At 38.6% G+C, this 20,787-nt stretch overlaps 1 protein-coding gene across 2 annotated transcripts in view; it reads right to left on the bottom strand.

Moving 5' to 3' along the window:
• Positions 1-20,787, bottom strand: part of HOMER1 (homer scaffold protein 1) — a 104,956-nt gene that overhangs the window by 52,587 nt on the left and 31,582 nt on the right. Inside the window, exons 3-6 of one of the 2 annotated variants that reach the window (XM_064140886.1) lie at positions 16,271-16,402; positions 11,810-11,902; positions 5,063-5,205; positions 3,884-4,721 (exon numbers count right to left, since the gene is read on the bottom strand). In XM_064140886.1, the coding sequence (XP_063996956.1) occupies positions 4,619-4,721; positions 5,063-5,205; positions 11,810-11,902; positions 16,271-16,402 (471 nt within the window). In that variant the 3' untranslated portion in view covers positions 3,884-4,618. Of the gene's footprint in view, positions 1-3,883; positions 4,722-5,062; positions 5,206-11,809; positions 11,903-16,270; positions 16,403-20,787 lie in introns of those variants that run through there. The other variant, XM_064140885.1, reaches the window with a different exon arrangement.

Genomic DNA, 20,787 nt, shown 5'->3' with positions numbered 1-20,787 from the left:
TAAGAATATACTTAACAGATAGGTTTTAAGAGTGCTCACTGTCCCTGAGGGTGGTATTTGTATCATCTGATTTCAAACACTCAGCTCACATAATCTGAATCACCCCTTGGAGCTCTCACTAAATAAATGGCAGGAAGTGTGTAATTCACATGCTTCAAACTAGAATGTGCTTAGGTGCACAAGGGAAATGGTAAAATTACTCTCTGAAGTGTTAGGCTATTTTCTGTTTTGGCTTTCATCCATTCCCCCAGTCATTAAAATTAGCTCTATAGTTGCAGATTTTCTTCATTTTGAAGAGCTACGCAATACACACACCATGACCATTCTTCCAATAGCTGATAATAGTCCTCTCCAACTCTCTTTCCATTACTACAGATAGGAAAATGTTACAGGATTATGCTGGTTTACATGCCCCTGGTTCAAAACCATGCAATGGTTTAGTGCATGTTCCAATCATACCTTAAAAGAGTTTTCAGAAACTGTCTCAAACAGTAAAGTCAGACATAACAAAAATATTACAATAGAAGGTAAGATTCCCTTATCCAATTAATAGTTGGAACTTTTAATTTAAAGGATAGACTACTTCAGCTAGATCCAACATCTTAGGCTGAAGTGTAGGAGTAAAGAAAGAAGCAGGAATTGAGTCAGGGAGTGAGAGGAGAGCAATTCCTCCCTGTGTGTTTCTTTGACAGACCACCAGGATCTTGCTCATGGAGCACAAGAGTCCAAAGAAAGTGCAGCTATGATCTTAGATCAAACAAATGTTGGCTCTTTGCTTATGCTGACAGCAAAAACATACCTGCCACCTTTGGGTTTCTTTTCTGAGTATGTTGCAAGAAATCATAATCTTTTCTTAATAGAGTAACTGAATCTATCACAGTTCCTCTGATGCACCCTAACACATCACAGTTCATTATAGCACTGTGCATTGTAAAGACAGGTACTGCCTTTTATGTTACAGAGAAACTTTTCTATAAAGCCTGACTCTATCAGTCTCCATCCTAGATGACTTTCAAAACTCAACTGTCTGATCTGATCTAATAGTTGACTTTGTTCGAGTAGCAGCTTGAATTTGAGAGCTCCTGATCTTCCCCACAATAAGGAATTGTTCTATATTCAGATTAAATAATATCCAAACCCAAGAATTTTAACAAAAGCAAAACACACTACTTTGTGAGGAACCTCTGCATAACCCTCTAAAGAACATCCATATAGTAGGATTTGAGTATAAATTAAAACTACAAAACCCCACAAAAATTAACTCGAAACTTTTCCTTAAAGTCAACAGTTCAGCATGCTCCACAAAGTACCTATGCTACTGTAACATGACTAAAATATTTAAGATTGTAGAGTGAGTAGTTTCAATACACACAGTGACAAATCTGATAAATGGATTTCTGCATACAACTTTTAATGAAAACTCCATGAAGGAACATGAGCTAGAAGCAGGGTTTTTTTTTTTTTTTTTGTTCGTTTTTATCTTTGTTGTACAGCATTTGATTTACATGCAATCCAGACAACACCATACCCAAGATATAAACATAATGTGAAATAAGTCAATTTTCACTAAGGCGATGAGTCAAAATTCCCTATTAGAATTTTGTTTTAATACAAAAATCAGAATTTTAACGAACAAGCAACAAACACGCACATAGATATTGTCCAATCAAAACACTGTGTCATGTTTTTCTATGTATCACAGGGTAAAAAAAACCAAGGTAACAAGTTCGAGTCATGGTTGACAGAAAATTGAAGACTTGCAAAATTTGCTCCAGAAGAATCCTCTTACATTTTTGTTTTGGAAAGCGTGATTTATCAGCTTCATATGGTGCCAAAAACAGAATATAGCTTGTTATAAGCAAATGTGTTCTCTCTGGGGGTGAAAGAGCAAGTTCACCAAACAGTTGCCAGAAAGACTCAAGCACCACCTACAATGTTCACCAGATTCAGTGTATATTCTAAGGCTGAATAAGCTTAGCTTAGTATTTCTCTGGGTTCATCCATATGACCACGGATTGTATACTATACACCATCGGGATCAAAACTTTTATTTAAAAGACAGTGACATCAGAAGTAGTTAAAGTTTTGTAGCAACTTTTTTTTGGTCTCCAAACCCCCTTTTACGATCAACAGTTTTCTGTTGGGGAAAAAAAAAAAAATAACACTACATTTTAAAGCACATGAAAAGTATTTTTTCAACAAGGAAGACTAACTTCAGAATGAAAATATGTACATCTTCAATCTTAACAATTTTAAGTGTTAGCTTTATTAACTAGGTTCTGTTTAAGGGGGAAAAAAACTTTCCTGGACTAGGTGTTATTCAGAAAAGCACTGATCTGTGTTTCTGCCAAGATTTTTTACAATTCTAATGCCAAACAATCATGGTTTTAAAAAAGGCAAAATGTTTAATTAAAAAAATTACCCTCTGTGCAATGCTCTTAACTTTTTAGCATCCTTAAAAGCAATTAGTCAGAGTTGCACTGTTTCTAAACAGCACTAGGATGTCCCAGATGAGGATAAACTGAAGCAACTAGACTTTGGCTCCTCTATTATGTTTATGGGATTTTATACATATAATGGAGAATGGCCAGTTGTAGACTAAAGCATGACCTCCACACCTGTGATTCCTGATCTTGTTAATTCCTGTCAGACCCTTCCAATTCAAAAACCTGAAAACTCTTTACCTACACATCACCATCTTGAGAGCAATCTCTTTCCAATCTTTACCCTTGTCCTCTGCCACACAGACACCTGCGTTTGTCTGAGCTTGGTGACAATGGACAAAAAGCATTTCCCACTTTACCAGGCATCCTTGCCTTGATGCAGCACCTCACCCTGCCCATGAAGCTCCAGGACTTTCCCCATGGCTGGACTCCTGCAGTGTCATACGCCTGCTTTCCTTGTGCTCCTGCCTACACTGAAGCTCACAGGTCACTCCTTTTAGTACTTCACAAGACAAGCATGCATTATTAATGCCAGAGTAGGATATAGCTTTCCTGTTTATGGAAGAAATTAACTTGCTATAGTAGTGTTATTTCAGTGAAGCACCTCAGTCAGCCTCTCACGTGCCTTACAGGTGAACTTGCCTTTTCCTTTCAAAAGCATCTAGAGTAAGGGAAGATACGTAAAAAGCACAGCCATGCACAAGATGATGCTTTAATGCCTTTTTTTTTTTCACTTAAATCAAGGCAAGCAGACTGCCTGCAGAAAGCATCCTTTCATCCAGTACTAGCAGCTAGGTATGTCTAGATAATTGCCCATTTAGTTTTATGAAATGTCTCTATGAAACATGCCCAGTTAATCAGGACTAACACAATCCTGGAGGGTCTGCTTTCCATCTCTTTCATGCACAAGTTTCATGCATCTTAATTTATTTTTATTACGTAAGTCATCTTTATTTACCCATAATAGAACCTTTATCTAGTCCAAAATACAACTTACTTCAAAATGTTTTTAGAAGAGGCATTTTTTTCAGTAATAGCTCACTAACAAAAGCTACCATTAGCAAGACAAAATTCTGGCCTTTTTGAGAGTCATCATGAGCAGTGATCCTCAAAAATGTAGTTATTGTCAGCAGACCAATTCTTGCTAGTATTTAACATGACCACAAAAACCTCCGAACCCATAAAAACCCAACACAAAAACAGGCACTCATACTTCATACATGAAGTAGATATAAAACTTCAAAGCATGTTTGGTCACCTCCGTTCTACATCATTAAAAGCTTTACCTGGGTAGTTTCAAAATATATCATCAGTCATGCTCAACACAGAGCAAAGTGTAGTTACTCTATTAGCATACCAGAAAGCGTATTTACAGATGCAGAACAACAGGGAAGATCTAGCACCTATGACTTTAAAACAAACAAACAAACAAACCAACATTACTCATGTATGAACTTTATCACAACTCCTTTTCAGAAAATATTGCTAGAGAATTCCAACACAGAAACAGTATAAATGAACTTGTTACAGAACACTGATAGATGTGCAACACTGACAATACTTCAACATGCAGGTAGCACTCTTACAAAGCACTGTTCCTTCCAAAACATGTAACGGATGCACTTCTGACAGTTAAGTATAAAAATAAACACAATCACTCTGTTAAAAAAATTAGTGCCAAACTATATTTTTTTTTTTCTCATTTGAAAAGGTGCATTATTTTTTTTCCAGGTATGTTTAATAGTATTCTTTCACAAAAGAAGAGAAGTCATGCATGACTCTAATTCCACCTCTGCTCAATCTGAATTGCGTGACATTATCGGATATCCTAGTACTCTGCAACCTTTGAGCGTGAGCTCTTTAAAGTCTGATTAATGTGAAATAGACAACATCTAAAAAAATAGTTCTAGTGTTTCTAGCTCTAAGTTTACTAAATGTCTCAAGTACTGATCACAATCTCAATACAGTGTGCTTCATCAGAAGTAACCATTCACAATCATTTCTAGTAGGCCAGATATATCCACCTTAACTCATTATTTGTATCACTAAATAAAAAGTCCTCGCTTTCTTAAAGAGCACAGCAGAGCATTCCCAGTGCAACGAATTATAACTCAGCATGAAGCCGAGATATACTTCACACATATTTCAAAATAGTTGAAAAACGTTTTCAACTATCAGAGAACTATTTGATCAAAGCTTGCTCTGAACTTCATCATCCGAAGTGCCGCACAAGTTCCTTGTCTTCCACAACTCGTCAGTGAAAGGCTGGCATCCAGTCTTATTAGTCATTTAAAGAACAGCACAAAATAATTTAATCAGATTATTCTATGAAGCAATTAATTTTACTAAGCTCTCAGACACTGAAACGAAGTTTCCTGTTAAAGGGACATCTACACTAACCAGTGTTCAAGGGCTTGCTCTAAGGTAAGATTCCCCCAGGTTTTACTCTAAGAGACTTTCTCAGACAGAAAACAAAAAATTACGTTTCAAATCCAAAAGCCAGTCTGCTTTTCTTTTGAGGTGGTTGGCTTTGGGGATTTTTTCATATAATACGGTCCCTTTAACAAGGAAGGAGATGGGTATCAGGATTAATCAGGATTTGGGAATGGAATCTGTACCTATGGGTAAATGGCAATGCGTTCTGGGTTGGTTCAGCCCTTGGTTCTGAGTTCTGCGTCACTTCTGGCGTCGCTCTCTCATCATCTGTCCCATTAATACTCTCCGGTGTTAAAGGAGACTGAATATCGCCTCCAGCTGATTCCTGGAGTAAAACAAACACATTAAATTTACAAACTCACCTCTTAGGAACATTCTGTGCATATAAGCACAAACACTAATTCTTACATGATACATGTGTTTTGGGTAGTAGTAATGCTCAGACTTCCTGCATCTCTCATAGTCATATTTCATCATGCAAACTTAATTTATAAGTATATTATCATATGATTCACATTATCTTACACAAACACAACTGATGTAACAATGATTCGCAAGTGACCTCCTTATCAAAGATGCCTCACTCTTATCTGGTACTACATTCACAGGATCATAGGATCACAGGATATTAGGGGTTGGAAGGGACCCAAGGAGATCATCAATTCCAACCCTCCTGCCATAGCAGGACCACACAATCTAGCACAGATCACAGAGGAACACATGCAGACAGGTCTTTAAAGTCTCCAGAGAAGGACACTCCACCACTTCTCTCGGGAGCCTGTTCCAGTGCTCTGTAACCCTTACAGTAAAGAAGTTCCTGCATGTGCTGAGGCAGAACGTCTTGTGCTGCAACTTACACCCATTGCTCCTTGTCCTATCACAGGGAACAAGTGAGAAGAGCCTGCCCCCAGCCTCCTGACCAGCCCTCAGGTGTTTAGAAACGTTTCTTAAATCCCCTCTCAGTCTTCTCTTCTCCAGACTAAAACGCCCCAGGTCACTCAGCCTCTCCTCATAAGGCATGCCCTCCAGTCCCCTAATCATCCTTGTGTGTTTTGCTGGTCAGTCGGATAGGGTCCTATCACAGGGAGGACCTCATCATGCCCTCATCATGCCACGCAAGGGGTGACTACACACCTCAAGTCCTTGTCTCTTTATCTGCACTCCTAACACAGTGAAACAAAGAACTCTAATAGCTGTTTCAAACTCTAGCTTTAGCATTAACCAACATGAACAGTGGCAGGATCATTGGTGGTACATTTGCAGTTTCACCTATGAGTCATCTGCAAGAAATATTTGAGTTTCTACAAAATTTCTGTAGGTATGTTAGCTTGACCTAAATCTTGCTGATCATGGTATTATCTAGGAAGAAGAATACTCCAGCTACACTCTGGTAGCTTCTGCTACTGCTGTATAACTGGAAAAGTGAAAAATTTAATGGCTGCCTCCCAGCAGATGAACTGATGTTGCATTTATTAATCATCCATCATGACATCAACATGTACACTAGTGCTTTGGCCAACAAATACAATTTGCTAATTTCTAGTCCCTGGAAATAACTTTTTTTCTTTTTAATAGTTTTCTATTTTTTTTTTCACAGAATACACACCTGTAGCTCACATCCTGAGTGAGAACATTGCAGGCTTTGCAGTATGTGGTTTAATTTTAGTATTTTCTGTCCTAATATTATTTTTCAAGCAATGATTTTTGTAGGATATAAACCACTTTAAAATATCTTAGAAGATTCAAGCATCAACATTTAAATCCAAGACAGAACTGTTTCATGACTAAAGCTCAATGGGTGTCATGGAGGGGTGCTACACAACAAAGGACTGGGATGAATTCTAGTATTTCCAAAATATAAGCATCTCCTATGGCCACAGCACCTTCTACACAGACAACAGACAAAACGGTTATTCAATGTTATTAAACTGAAGCTAAAAGTCTCTGGAAGGCCAGCAGCTCCTCTTCCCAGTGATCTTACACTGCATAGCAAGCTGAAAGGCAACAAACTCATAAGGAATTGCATAAGTATCTGAAAATGGTCATATGAGGTTACAAGACTGGGGTTTAACCTAGAGACTCCACTAGTAGCCTTCTGTGATTGTTTGGGAATTACCTGCCCCACCATTCTTACGAAATCACCCAGACTAGACTCAGCTGAGCTGGAAGTTAAGGAATGAAGCTTTATATTTACAGCTTAGCACAATATAGGAACAGATATTTACAATATATACAGCTATATATAGAAATATTCAAGTTAAAGGTAACACAGAAACACAACACCCCCTCCCAGAAATCAGAGTCCCCATGAGGGGCTTCAAACCACCCTTCCATCTTCTTTCCACCCCTCTACCTTATCCCAGAGTTTGCCTTACGCGCAAGGTGAGATTGGAGGATCGGAAAGGGGAATTAGAAAGCAGAAGGATTAGTTACATGGAAGCAGGCCAGGGAGAAAAGTACAGGCAACAGCTGTGACAGAGACCCACTGCATTATCTATGCTTATGTTCTTATTTTTATACATCTCAGCAAGCCTATGAGTGAAGTAGACACCACCATTGTTTCCTTTTCACAGCCTATAATAAAATTCCTCTCACTAAAATATTCCAGTTTGCCCCAAACTAGTACATCTTTGAGTCGTTTACAAGGAAAAAAGCTTTCTGAAAGCAAATACTTCATCTGATCCTACATCTATATGGAGATGTTGTTCTTGACTTTTGAGACTCAACTAGATGGAAAAACTCAGCTCTTTGAAAGAATGTATGCTCTGGCTGTCATTATTACCCCTCACACCTTTCCAGTGTCCCTTAACCAAAACCACTGTTGTTCCAATGTTTTCACTGCCCTTTAAATTACAGTAAGCATTTGCAACAAAACTATTGGCAAAATTTTGCTTTTAGTCTACCATATTTCTCACATACTAAGAGACATGTAACTCATTCTACAACTTGAATTAGCAGATGATACATTTCAATAATGAATTCCAAGTTCTGTGACATATCGATTTAGCATTTATCAAATTACATAATACACATACAGCAATGTCTCCATTCTGCACCTTACTGAATTCCTACTGATGAAAGTGCAGAAGTAACTGGCTTCCACTGATTATATTTCATAGACATAAACTGATACTTACAGTATTTTCATTACAGGAATGCAAATCGTAAACTGATATTTATAATATATTCATTACAGGAATGCAAATCATCACATTCTTTCAGGAAGAATCTTGTTATTTTATACCAAAAAGTATTAAGTGTTACTATTTTGAAAGTAAAAATTAAATCTTGATTTCTACAGAACTATTTTACTGAACTGAAACTGAAGTTAAGTGTGATAGGAGGGCAGAGCTGAGCAAGACTAATTATTTGATACAAATCATACAGCTTTGTCTATTATTATCCTCTGATCAGATAAACAGTTTCCCACTGACATTAAATGAAAGGGTTTATGAACCCAAGAGTTTCTCTTTCACTTTTTTCCTCTTCTCAGACTACACTAGATGTTCTAAAAAATACAGATCACACCCTACAAACTCTGGATGGCTTCTATCTTTAAGCTAGAATCCCAACAACACTCCTATTAGGTACAAAGCTAGAGTCTAGTCATTCTCAAAATGTGAATACATAAAAATTACTTCAGTGGAAGAAAAGCAAAATGTACAAGTTTCATCTAGGCTTGTTTTTCAGTAAAGTATTTTCATAGACTTCTAATGTGAATAAAAATGAAGTCACACAAATTAATGCAGACAAAAATCACAGTCTAAAGGTTCACTGCCTGAAAACTCATGGGAGACTGATTTTGTGTATACAAGAGAAGCATCAGATTCTAGTATGTGTTTCTTCTACCAGTAACACACTCCAGTCAGTGCTCTCTCACATTCACAACTATCCTAATGAGTAATTTATCTGTGGCCAACTACAATGAAGCTGGTTATGAATAAAGCAACAGAAAAAGCCAGCAGTGCTGAGCAACAATTTTTTTGAATGTTCATAAGTAATATATTCCCATTTTATAGGAGAGAAACATTTTAATGAAATGTTCACAGGTAATGAAGTTTTTATTCCACACCATTGCGGCTTCACGTACCCGCTCCAGTCAGTTGAGAAAGAAATTATGGTTGGTTTAAAAAGAGATTTTCACATTTCCCTTCCAGCTCAGAGAAGAAGTCAACTTATTTCTAACATTCAACTGTGCAGATGTATGGAAAAAAAACCCATCACTTAAACAGAAAATGACAAAAATTCCTGTAAATCAATGATGGATTTTAAGACCTGGTATTTCCACTCGTGGAGGCTACAAGCTGGTATTTAATGCACTTGAGCTCTCCTGTGGTATAAAACCACTACTGTATCATATATAGGCTTCTGGGAGATACTGAACTTGTAACTCATTCACCAGCCCTGGCCCTGCACAGGGGCTGAGCATTAGTGTTTTCCTACATAAGAAGTAAATGTGGGAGAAGTCCGACTCAGGTGTATCTTGCTATTTAGGAGTTTGTCAGAGAGTTTGGACTGTCCATAAGAGCTCTAGCCTGACTAATGAACATGCAGGACTCCAGTGATGTCAAGCAGTAAAAAAATGACATTATAAACCAAACATAACAGTTTTCATATGCAGTGTCTTCCTGACTATTATTAATTTAATGCAGACTGCTATCTGCAAGGTAAAGACAGCAGAGGGTTTGACACATGTAGCTAGCTGAGTTACTCACTATTCACACTGTCTTGTAGGCACTTTTTGGCATCTGATCAAATGATGGTGAGTACACCTTCCAGTGTCTCTCAGGTCCCACTTTCCATCCCCACTACCAAGCACCTAGCTTCCCTCCAGTCATAGATCACTCTCTGAATAAGCCCCAGCAGTGCTGCAGCTTGCCATGTAGCCACCACTTCTCATCTGTTCCAAACTCTGATGCAACTCCCCTCTCTCTGGGGGACTCATGAGAAGCATTAAATATGTGAAAACTATTACACTGATGCGTCAGGACCTACATTAATTGTATCTTTCAGAATAATATGCTTAACTTATCAACACTACAAAAAAGCCAAGAGATGAAAAGTAAAGCCTGAATATGACATATTCTTAAGTGTGCGGTAATTAAGTTGCAGTTCTCACTATGCATTACAGAATTGCTCAAGGTTAACATTTCTGTAACTACCTGCAGCATAAAATGTTAAGATTCCAAATACAAAAGGAAATCTGTGCAGGAAAATAAACAAAACTAATAGCTCATATAATTTAAGAGGAAGCTTTAACCCTGGGGAGCTGCTGAACAAAAGCATCTTCAAATTTATGTTAAAACCAAATAACAAGTCCCATTCAACAGTGTCAGAAGGGAAAGAAGAATAATTGTTTTGCCTATAATACTGAGTAACTACAGGCCTGGCTGAAGCACTTCAACTTGCTCTAAAGCCAAACGTGTGTTAGACTGCAACAATGAAACACTTACTTCCCTTATCTTTGTGTTTATTTATGGCATTTATCAGGAATTCAGAGACAGTCATGAAAACCAGTAGAAAAATAATGGACTTATTTTTCTCGTTACAGCAGAACAAGCAGTTTTCTGTTAATAGCAAAAACTAGCTCTTGGGCAAAATGCTGGAAAAACAACATGATTGTGTTTCTTCTCATGGTTTCACTGACTTCTCTTGGAAAGGCATCAGATGTAACTTCTTGGAGGCAATAAAACTGTTCATACAGCATGCTGCGAAATGCCTTGCTTTGTCAACCATCAGAAGCATACTGCAGTGCAAAGCATCCAAGAGATGCGCTGAATAATGATGAGAGGCACTTCAATGAATGAAGACTACCCAGAAAAAAAAGACCAATCTGCGTTCATCCCACTCACTCAGGTACCTCTGCTGCAGTTCTAAAACTGCCTTGTTCTCCATGAGATCAAATTGCCTTTGTCTTCAGCATCGCTTAAAACAAAGCAGAGAGCCAAAAGTATGAGCAGGAGGGCAAGAAAGGAGGGCCATAAAATCCACATCCAAGTTCTTTTTTTTCAGAACAAATTCAAAGTACTCATTTTTGAGTAAATTGTTTTCAGGCATGACTAATGTAAATGTGACTGTATTAATTTATCCTCCTGTTAGGTCTGTATTAAGCCACTTCGGGTCTGAGATATCTTTTACAACCTCTTCTTTTACATCATGGCTAACTGCAATAAAACTTCAGAACCAGCATATGAATCTGTCACCTCCCTTCAATGCATTGCACAAACAGATAGCGCACAGTAGGAAACAAGCTTATTTGGATGTTGATTTTTTATAGTAATGGTTCTTCTGTAAAAGTCTGATAGAGTGTGCCACTTGAAGATTTAGTAGATATAATTATAAAAGTCACAAGAAGTGTTTATTACAGACTTACTTGCTATAGATTTACTTCACTTACTATGTTTGCCCATGTTCTGGGGAAAGATGCAAGTCCCTTTGACACTTCTGTAGTGTGTCAGATGTATACTTAAACATCTAGACAATTCCAGCTGACAGTTGAAGGGTGGTTGTGGCCAGGGGGAGGTTGCTCTCTTTTCTCAGGTGGCCAGTGCCAGAACGAGAGGACACAGCCTCAGGCTGCGCCAGGGGAAATTTAGGCTGGAGGTGAGGAGAAAGTTCTTCACTGAGAGAGTCATTGGACACTGGAATGGGCTGCCCGGGGAGGTGGTGGAGTCGCCGTCCCTGGGGCCGTTCAAGGCAAGGTTGGACGTGGCACTTGGTGCCATGGTCTAGCCTTGAGCTCTGTGGTAAAGGGTTGGACTTGATGACCTGTGAGGTCTCTTCCAACCTTGGTGACACTGTGATACTGTGATACTGTATTCAGGGTAGCTGGGAAGTACCCTTCATTTTTTAGTAGTACGTGTGCATAAGAGACATGTTAAGTGCCACAGATAGGAAGTACTACGCTTACATCAGGTAACAGAACTCACTTGAGATGGTGTACTTGTTAGCTCCATCTTCTCGTGGGATTTTTCCTTTGCTAGTCGTGCAGCTTCTTTGAATTCCTGAAATTTTTCAGCAAACTGAAGGTACATATGTTAAAAAAAAAAAAGAGAGAGAGAGAGTAGGCGTGAAGTAGTACATTACATGCAGAACAGAATGCAGTACTTAACATTTCACAAAGTCAAATTCTGACAGCGTTTTTCAAAGTTTTCAGTGAGCTGCAGAGTGACACACCTTTCGGTACCTTCCAGGCATAATGCACACTGGTTTTATGCCAGGGAAGTTACGATGTGAGATTTGATTCGTTGCTGATAGTGCTAAAAAAACTTCACCTTAGAGATAATAAGTGGTAGTGAAAAACGGCTGCTTTCAACTGGTTTTATTCTCCTCTTGATAATGATCACCAGATCACAATGAAGCCTATTGTGATCACTATGAGCTTAGAGCTTCCAATGGGCTTCACTCTTTCATAACTGAAGCTATACTAATTTCTTCCAAAATTTTAACAGCATTTATCACTTCAATAGCTAATCAGAAAAGCAGCAATGTGAATACTGAGTCCAGTTACTTTCTCGATCGTTCACTAGCATCAATCAAGGTAAAGAACAAATTCACTAAACTAAAACACCTGCATATGCTGAATGTTAAACTCACGTTAAACTGCCATATAACACCTGATTTCTGAGCTATATGCTGTATGTACCTCTTCCTGAAAACACCTAAAGCAGCGATATATGTACCTTTAAACTTCAAAGATTAAACCAATTTATTAAGAACAGGGCCTACTTTCTCTGGGTAGAGAAAAATCTAGCTTCATAGATCTCAGCTTGACACTACACTAATTGCTACAGCAGCCAAGCATTTGTTTTTGTTTCCTACTGCTTTTATACAGAATGCTGTGTTATTATGATCGGCTTAAGACTGAAATGATTCTGCAAAAACATTGGAGCTTCACCAACAGCTCCTAAATCTTTTCAGCAGCGTAAGAAGAAAAAGTTTTGCATTTCATTTATTTAGAAGGAACAAAGGCTGCTACCCTTTGTATAACATAATCCTCACTATTATTTTCAATCACAACTTTGCTTGCTACGCAAGATCTAAAAAGCCTTATTGTATTTATACTTCTCCTGGTAGGCTACTAGCATTTAAGGAAATAACATTTGTCTCCACTTGAATCCTACATTTCATCTGCCAGGTTATTTAAAAGCATACACTTCCTGAACATAGTAGAGAAAAGATACCAGGCTCAAAGTCTCATACATCATCAAAAGAACACCCCAGAAGAGATAAAAAAGTTGGCAATAGATCACCAGTATCATCAGAACTAGATGATATTTATTTAAAACTTATGCACAGACCTCAAAATCTGATGGGTAACTCATTATTTAAGACTAGAAGATTAGTAAACAAAAAACATCATGCTGAGGTTCAGAACAAATGGCTGAAGAAAGGCATTAAGTAAATCTTATGTATAACAGAGGGAAACTGTAAAACATTACAATAGATAAACAGATAGCATCCTATGAAAGAGCCAACAAGGCTAATGTAGTGGAAATTTCCACAAATTCACAAGAACTCTTTGAAACAGTGAGGTGATGGATAAGAGCCATCTCTTGATAAAATCACTGATTAACGAAGATGAGATCTTGTGGTATGAAAGGAAAAGCCCTCCGGAGGAACAAAATTTTAACAAGAAAAACTGTGCAAACTACAAGAGGCTCTGATAAGTGTCTGTGGGGGCATTTATCCCATTTAGTATATTCTCAAGCTTTATGTAATAAATCAGTTAAACTAATTCAAAGTGGTAAGACAGAGCAAACCTGAAAAATATTTCTTCTCATACAAAAGTGTACTATCAAAAGCAGACTCATACTCTGAAATAGGAAGTCATCTCTTTTTTCCTGAAAATCACTGAACTTTCTATTCTATTCTTGCTACTGCAGCAAAGTAGACTCTGCTAGCAAATCCTGATCCTTGTGAAAGGCATATTCTTTGACAGAGCAATCACCTTTCAGGTAACACTAACTTCTGTCGGAATAATCCTGAGGTAAATTTGTGGTCGACCATACTGAAAAAGGGTTTAATCAGAACCATAGAATCAACCAGGTTGGAAGAGATCTCCAACATCATCCAGGCCAACCTAGCACCCAGCCCTATCCAGTCAACTAGACCATGGCACTAAGTGCCTCATCCAGGCTTTTCTTGAACACCTCCAGGGACGGTGACTCCACCACCTCCCTGGGCAGCCCATTCCAATGGGAAATCACTCTCTCTGGGAAGAACTTCTTCCTAACATCCAGCCTATACTTTCCCCAGCACAACTTGAGACTGTGTCCCCTTGTCCTATTGGTGGTTGTCTGGGAGAAGAGGCCAACCCCCACCTGGCTACATCCTCCCTTCAGGTAGTTGTAGACAGCAATGAGGTCACCCCTGAGCCTCCTCTTCTCCAGGCTAAACAACCCCAGCTTCCTCAGTCTCTCCTCATAGGGTTTATGTTCCACGCCCCTCACCATCTGAGAGACAAGAGAGTATGTGATTTCAATTTAGCTTTTCTGATTCCAAGACCAACATACCTACCAACTCCAGTACATTATAAATTAGACTGTAATCTAAAAAAAGGTTTCCTTTCCACTACCAAGTATGTGTGTGAATTTTAAAATAGCATTAGAAGTTATACCTTTAAGAATTTTAATAGCAATGCTGAGCAATTTCTACTCATATGAGTATCAGTTTGACAATTAAGATATAACACATCAGGAACACTTTGCTGAGAAGGTCTTGAAAAGTCATCACCATAAGCTTCTGAAAAGGTCAGCAACTTGGTATTTTCCTAACAGATTTGCATGTTCTTTGTAAAACAGAGCAATCTGTGTAACTGCTCATCAAACATGTACTTAAGACAAAGTATCTACCGTAGTTTTTCAGGGTTTATTTCCCACAGTTTTAAGCTAAGGACATACTTAAAACTCTTAGCTGTTTGAGGGCAGTGAAAGAATAATATTGAAACAACAGCAATTAAGAAGACAGTAAGTACAATATGAAGTGAGCAAGAAAAGAGTGGAGGTCGGGACAAATAAAAAAACCCAAAACATTTTCTCTGGAAAGAATAATCTACTGTTTAAAGTGAGGCAAACACAGAGTCTGAGTAACTACATGATACTTTGCCTCCAAGGAAACATGCTGTGATTAAGGAAAACAAACTAGTTTACCTCTCATAAGAGGTAAGCTAAAATATAATTTATGCTAAATCCATCTAAATATTTTTAGAAGTTATTACCACATTGGAAGCAAGTGACTCTTGAACATAAACACCAATCTAAGTAAGTTAAAAAGTTGGGTTTTTTTCTGCACAAATGCAGATCCAACATTAGTATCATTCAGAATTTCTTGTGTTTGCTTGCTTCATGGAAATGAAAGCTACGTGGTTATGGAAGGAAGAAATTTTACAAGTGTTAAAACTTGTCCATATAAAGCAGATGTACTCTTTCTCATTTCAGTGGCTTTCTATCTGGCTGTTGCTTATCCTTGGATAGTGACAATTACTTGCTTAAAAAATCTGTAATGATTTTTGTATATTTCTTTTTTAGATAGCAAGCCAATTATTATTATTCCTTACTTAACATGTATTATATATGCCTTTTGCTGCACTTGGATTTCCACATCTTTCATATACTTCAACATGGAAAGTTCTCTGCTTACTGTATAGACATCTTGTAAGTGAGCTGAAATTCTTTATCTGGAGAAAAATAACACTGGCTTGTACAGGTTCCTGCACTCATCTATCACAGTAGTATCAAAACCAGTAGTACGGTAGAAAGGGTGCTCAGAAGAACTAAACCATTAGTTTGAGAAACAGAGGGTGCAACTTTGCTCAGGATAAGGTATACTTCCCTCCTGTACAAGCAGACCAGAAAAAACAATGTCATACACAGTTTCTTTGGTAAACATTTCAACTTTTGTATTCCAACACAGAAACTGAGTTTGCTTTCACACTGCATCTCCCACCAGCTTTACCTGAAGTCTGCAGAAATATCTGTAATTTCACATGCTACATAGTAGAAAAGTGAAAGTGCATGTGGGTTTAAAAGATACAAATCCATCTGCAGACCAACAACATTTTTTTTCCTAAATTGCCTACTCCATTAAATTCTCTCATGGGAAACTATAATGGAAAAACAACTTCAACGAGACTAACCTAATTAATTAATTAGAAAGTGTTAACATTTTGGTAGCCCAGATCTCCTTCTTTTCCTCCATCAACTAAAAGTAAGCTTTCAGATATCACAATTTCTCATCTTCTTACACTGCAAGGATCAATACAGAATGTTTTTTTGGTAAAACATTTTTAAATAACAGTAGTGAACACTGAGTCATGATATAATGAGCAGATGTCAAATACTCTTAAGCCACTTGGCTAGCTGAATACTTGCCACACTGGCTATACTTACTTTTGAAAGGTGATGTTCAGATGAAAATCCCAAGCCATAGACTGTATTCGCCCTGCTGTCTGCCCACTGGCCAAACTTCTGAGATGTTTTAGTAAATGTCATATTGGGGGTGATAGTGCTATTTATTATTGCCTGGAAAAAAAGCAGTAATTGTAAAAAAGGTGGGTTGAGGTTTTCTTATTTTTTAAAGACTACTCATAATGGCAATACTGTCGTCAAGTATCCATGTACACTGAATGAGACACTGCAAACGGGAGAACAGTTTTCTAATTCAATCACAGATAAAATTACAAAAGCCTTATTTTCACACACATTCTGTAAAAGAAGCAAATGCTGGGGAGGGGCAGATCACCTGTATGCATTTGCAAGCAGGCATTTAGTAATAAGCAAGTCTAAAAATTGTCTGCATAGACTGATGAGATTAGAAGAAATAGCAAGTCCTTTCACATTTTTCTGTCCCCTAAGGCAACTCAGACTTCACTGTAAGCTTCATTGTTGTATTACCCCCATCTCCACTGCAAAAACATGCAATAAAACAAGAAGCATAATTTCTTTTTAAGTTTCTGTATTCTACGAATCTGTTTTTCCTCCATACACACACAAGGAAGAGCTAAGCTTAGAATCCTTTTTCTTCCCTCAGTCTTGTTAGATACAGGATAGAAGAAGCATACCCTCAGGCACACAACTTCCATTAAATAAAAAGTGTAACTACCAGATATTATGCTGGTTCCACTAAAAATATCAGTTTTACTGTGGATCTCAACAGCATTCCATCACATTAAGTTTGTCTACTGTATTTTTAATCTGCAATGTGGAACTGCCCAGCTGACAAAGCATGTCAGAATAAAGCCTTATAGTGACACCAACAGTTTCCACTTAAGTAAAAAACTGATGCTCAGTATAATTTGCAACCAGTCAACATGAACATAAAAAAGAATAGTCATAAACACAAAGGCATGTGTTTGAAGTGAAATGGAGGCACACTTTCTTGTGTCTGGTGCTGCTAAGTGTATAGGCCACCTTTGTTAAATAATTCCTAACCCTTTGCACAAATTCCTGATGCTTTATAACAGCCACAGGAAAGAGAAGGTCCCAGAAAACAGCACACACTGTGAGCAAAGAGTTCAGCAGGAACCTTATGGACATGCCAGTTACTGGGCTCCAAAGGTTGGCGTCTGCACGCGTCCTACAGCAATTTTCTGGCAATACTGAGTTGGGAACCTTTTGAACAGCAGTGTGTTTCGTGCTTCCATTAAACCGTAATCCACACTTTATGCCTGGCAGATTAAAGGCAGTGATCACCGAAGAATCTAAGAGCAACAACAAAATCCAGAATCCAAACCATCTCCTCTGTCACAAATAACAGAATCCTTCTTTTATTTTTTGAACTGTGGGAAACACACCAATGTGTATAGTATTTTCTCAGATCAGTGACACTGAGAAACTTAAACACCAGAGAGATCAAGCACCACTCTCCCAAGCCCAAGATCTAGTAGTCAAAATAATTATATACCAGTTGTGTGAGATAGCCTTCTGTGTGGCTATTAAAATGGTTATGGAGCACACCCAGGCCCTTTGCTTTTGCTGAGATTTAGGTGGCAATGGAGCACATCCATATACAGTTCTTCTGAATTCTACAGGACAAGTCTGAAAAATTTGTAGCTGAGGGGCCAGCTAAGCCCACAAACAGCTCTCATGTGCACATGGTGATTCTCAAGTGAGGTAGAGTACTGCAATAAAGTTCAGAATACACTGCATTCCAATGTGCACAAAGACAAGCAAGAGGAATTTAATAAAGCTGGCAGTGTCTGCACTGGCTTTGGCAGTTCCACTGTATTTGCACTGAATTAGATCAGTAGGTGAAGATATTAAACAGGCATTTCTCTGGTAACTTCCGTGTGAAAATGCAAATTTCAACTACCATTGTGAACAACTCCTGAAATGGTGGAATTCCTGAAAGCTTGCACTTGAACCATCATGCCTCATCAGGTTAAGGACAGGATGTGCCATTTGATCAAAACCTAGATAATGAACTCCAGCATTAATTGTACATACAGTATCTCCTTAAGATTTTCATATTGGAGAAGACAGTCAGTGAAGCCACTGGTAATGTAAACATCATTCTCCTTTCATTAAGTATAATGTTCAGAGCAGAGATACAGCCGTCAGGCTTGCACTTGCACTATAGCTTCCAACCAATCTTGCAGAGAGCAGTCATCTATGCTATGCACAACAGAAGAGAGAATGCTACACAGGGAAATGACTTCTTATAAATGAGGTGTTCTAGAGTCCTTTATTTCTTGAACGCTTGTTGTCTTGTGGTGCATTGTCAGTATTCTGAAGCCTAAAACACAGCTGTTCAGATACACCTAATCATCACCCTCTATTGATGTGGTAGCTGTGAACAGTAAGAAGTTTGAAATTAAATACCCTGGGGACAATGTAGAAAAAAAGTCTTCCTATTAAGTCAAGTTTTTAAGCTATGTTTTCTAGCTGGCTTAGGCAAGTTCCATTACCATGGATGTAACTCACTCAAAGCAGAAAACAGCTCTGAGAAGAGTGACTTTCAGGCAACAGGCAGACTTATAGCCTACAGGAGTAGCATTTGCTGCATTGACAGTGGCAGATCTGATTGTAAGTAAACCCAGAAAAAAAACTTGAAGAAATCAATCAGCTTTTAGCTGAGAATGCTCACTGCTTCAGCTGACCATGTAGCTGGCTGCATTAGACAGAACCAAAACCAGGCTGCCCAACCTGGAATGGGATATATGTTTTGATGGCAGTCTGCATTTAGGCTGGGTTACAGTGACTGTCAAATTGCTTCCTTGCAAAGGGGAAAGGTAGAAAGAAAATTCAGAAATTTCACTGAGAAAGAGTTGTAAATATTCTCTTTATTTTGCAGCAGAAAAAAAAAAGGGGGGGGGGCAGAAAATAGGGTTCTGATAGCCTTTTATAAGGACATAAGCACATGGATAGATGATGGTAGTGCAGTGGACACGGTTTATCTCAATCTCAGTAAAGCATTTGACACTACTTCCCACAGCATCCTTATAGATAAACTGAGGCAGTGTGGTCTGCATGACTGGGTACTGAGGTGGGCGTGAAGTGGTTGAAGGTAAGAAGTCAGAAAGCTGTGGTCAGTAAGAGAGACTCTAGCTGGAGGCCTGTGTCTAGTGGGGTCCATCAAGGCTCGCTACTGGGACCAGTACTATTCAATATATTTACCAACAACATGGATGAGGAAAGAGAGCACTGTCAAGTTTGCTGACAACAGAGAACTGAGAATTTAATTCTCTCTGAACTAAAATCTTTAATCCTAGATCTCTCAGGTGCTAATTAGAGCTGCTTTTATAAAATATAATGCTGTAACACACTACAGACACAGTTAAGTAGTTACTCCTGGAAAATAACAGATATGAATTCTTCACATTTTCAGCTTAAGAAAATATCTTTTAAATTAGATTTTATAATTAAGCCTGTCTTGTCTACTCAAATACACATTGCTTTAATTGCTCTTCTCTACATCAGATTTCAATGTAGAGTTACCAGTGTAACGAGTGTCAAATATTTAATCAACTTTTAAGAATGTTGTTGTTGCAAGCACACAAGAATATCTTAAAAACAGAACAGTCAATCTGACAGGCAGACTCTTAGCTTTTCAAGAAGACTGGTTTTGTTATCATTAGAGGTATTTTTAATAATAAAATAGTTTTCATGTTTTCCTTTCCTACTAGTGTAGCTGTGAGAAAATAGGGCATACATCTTAGCTGTTCTCCTGTACTGCCTGCAAAAAGCTGCAAACTCAACAGCTTCAACACTGTCCCAAACAACATCCTGATCTCCAAGCAGGTGAAACATGGGTGGACCACTAGATGGATAAAGAACTGGCTTGATGGCCGTACCCAAAGAGTGGCTACCAATGTCTCTATGTCCCAGTGGAGGCCAGCGACAAGTGGAGTCCCTCAGGGATCAGTCCCCTATTACAAGAGGGATATGGATGTGCTGGAATGTGTCCAGAGAAGGGCCACTAGGATGATCAAAAGGCTGGAGCACCTCTCCTATGAGGAGAGATGAGGGTGTTGGAGGAGAGATGAGGGAGTTTGGGCCGTTCAGTCTTGAGAGAAGGCTCCGAGGTGACCTCACTGTGACTTTTCAGTTTCTTAAGGGGACCTGCAAGAAAGCTGGGGAGGGACTTCTTAGGATGTCGGGGAGTGATAGGACTAGAGGGAATGGAATGAAGCCAAAAATGGGTAGATTCAGAATGGATGTTAGGCAGAAGTTCTTCACCATGAGGGTGGTGAGACCCCAGAATGGGTTGCCCAGAGAGGTGGTCGAAGCCCCATCCCTAGAGGTGTTTAAGGTCAGGCTGGATGAGGCTCTAGACCATCTGATCTAGTGTGAGGTGTCTCTGCCAATGGCAGGGGGTGTTGGAACTAGATGATCTTAGTGGTCCTTTCCAACCCTGACTGATTCTATGTTCCTTCCATCACATTGAAGAAAGAAGAACTAAACCCACA

Source organism: Pogoniulus pusillus, chromosome Z (genome assembly GCF_015220805.1).
Source record: "Pogoniulus pusillus isolate bPogPus1 chromosome Z, bPogPus1.pri, whole genome shotgun sequence".
Taxonomy (NCBI): domain Eukaryota; kingdom Metazoa; phylum Chordata; class Aves; order Piciformes; family Lybiidae; genus Pogoniulus; species Pogoniulus pusillus.
The sequence above is the reverse complement of the archived record's forward strand: the minus strand, read 5'-3'. Positions and strand labels throughout refer to the sequence as shown.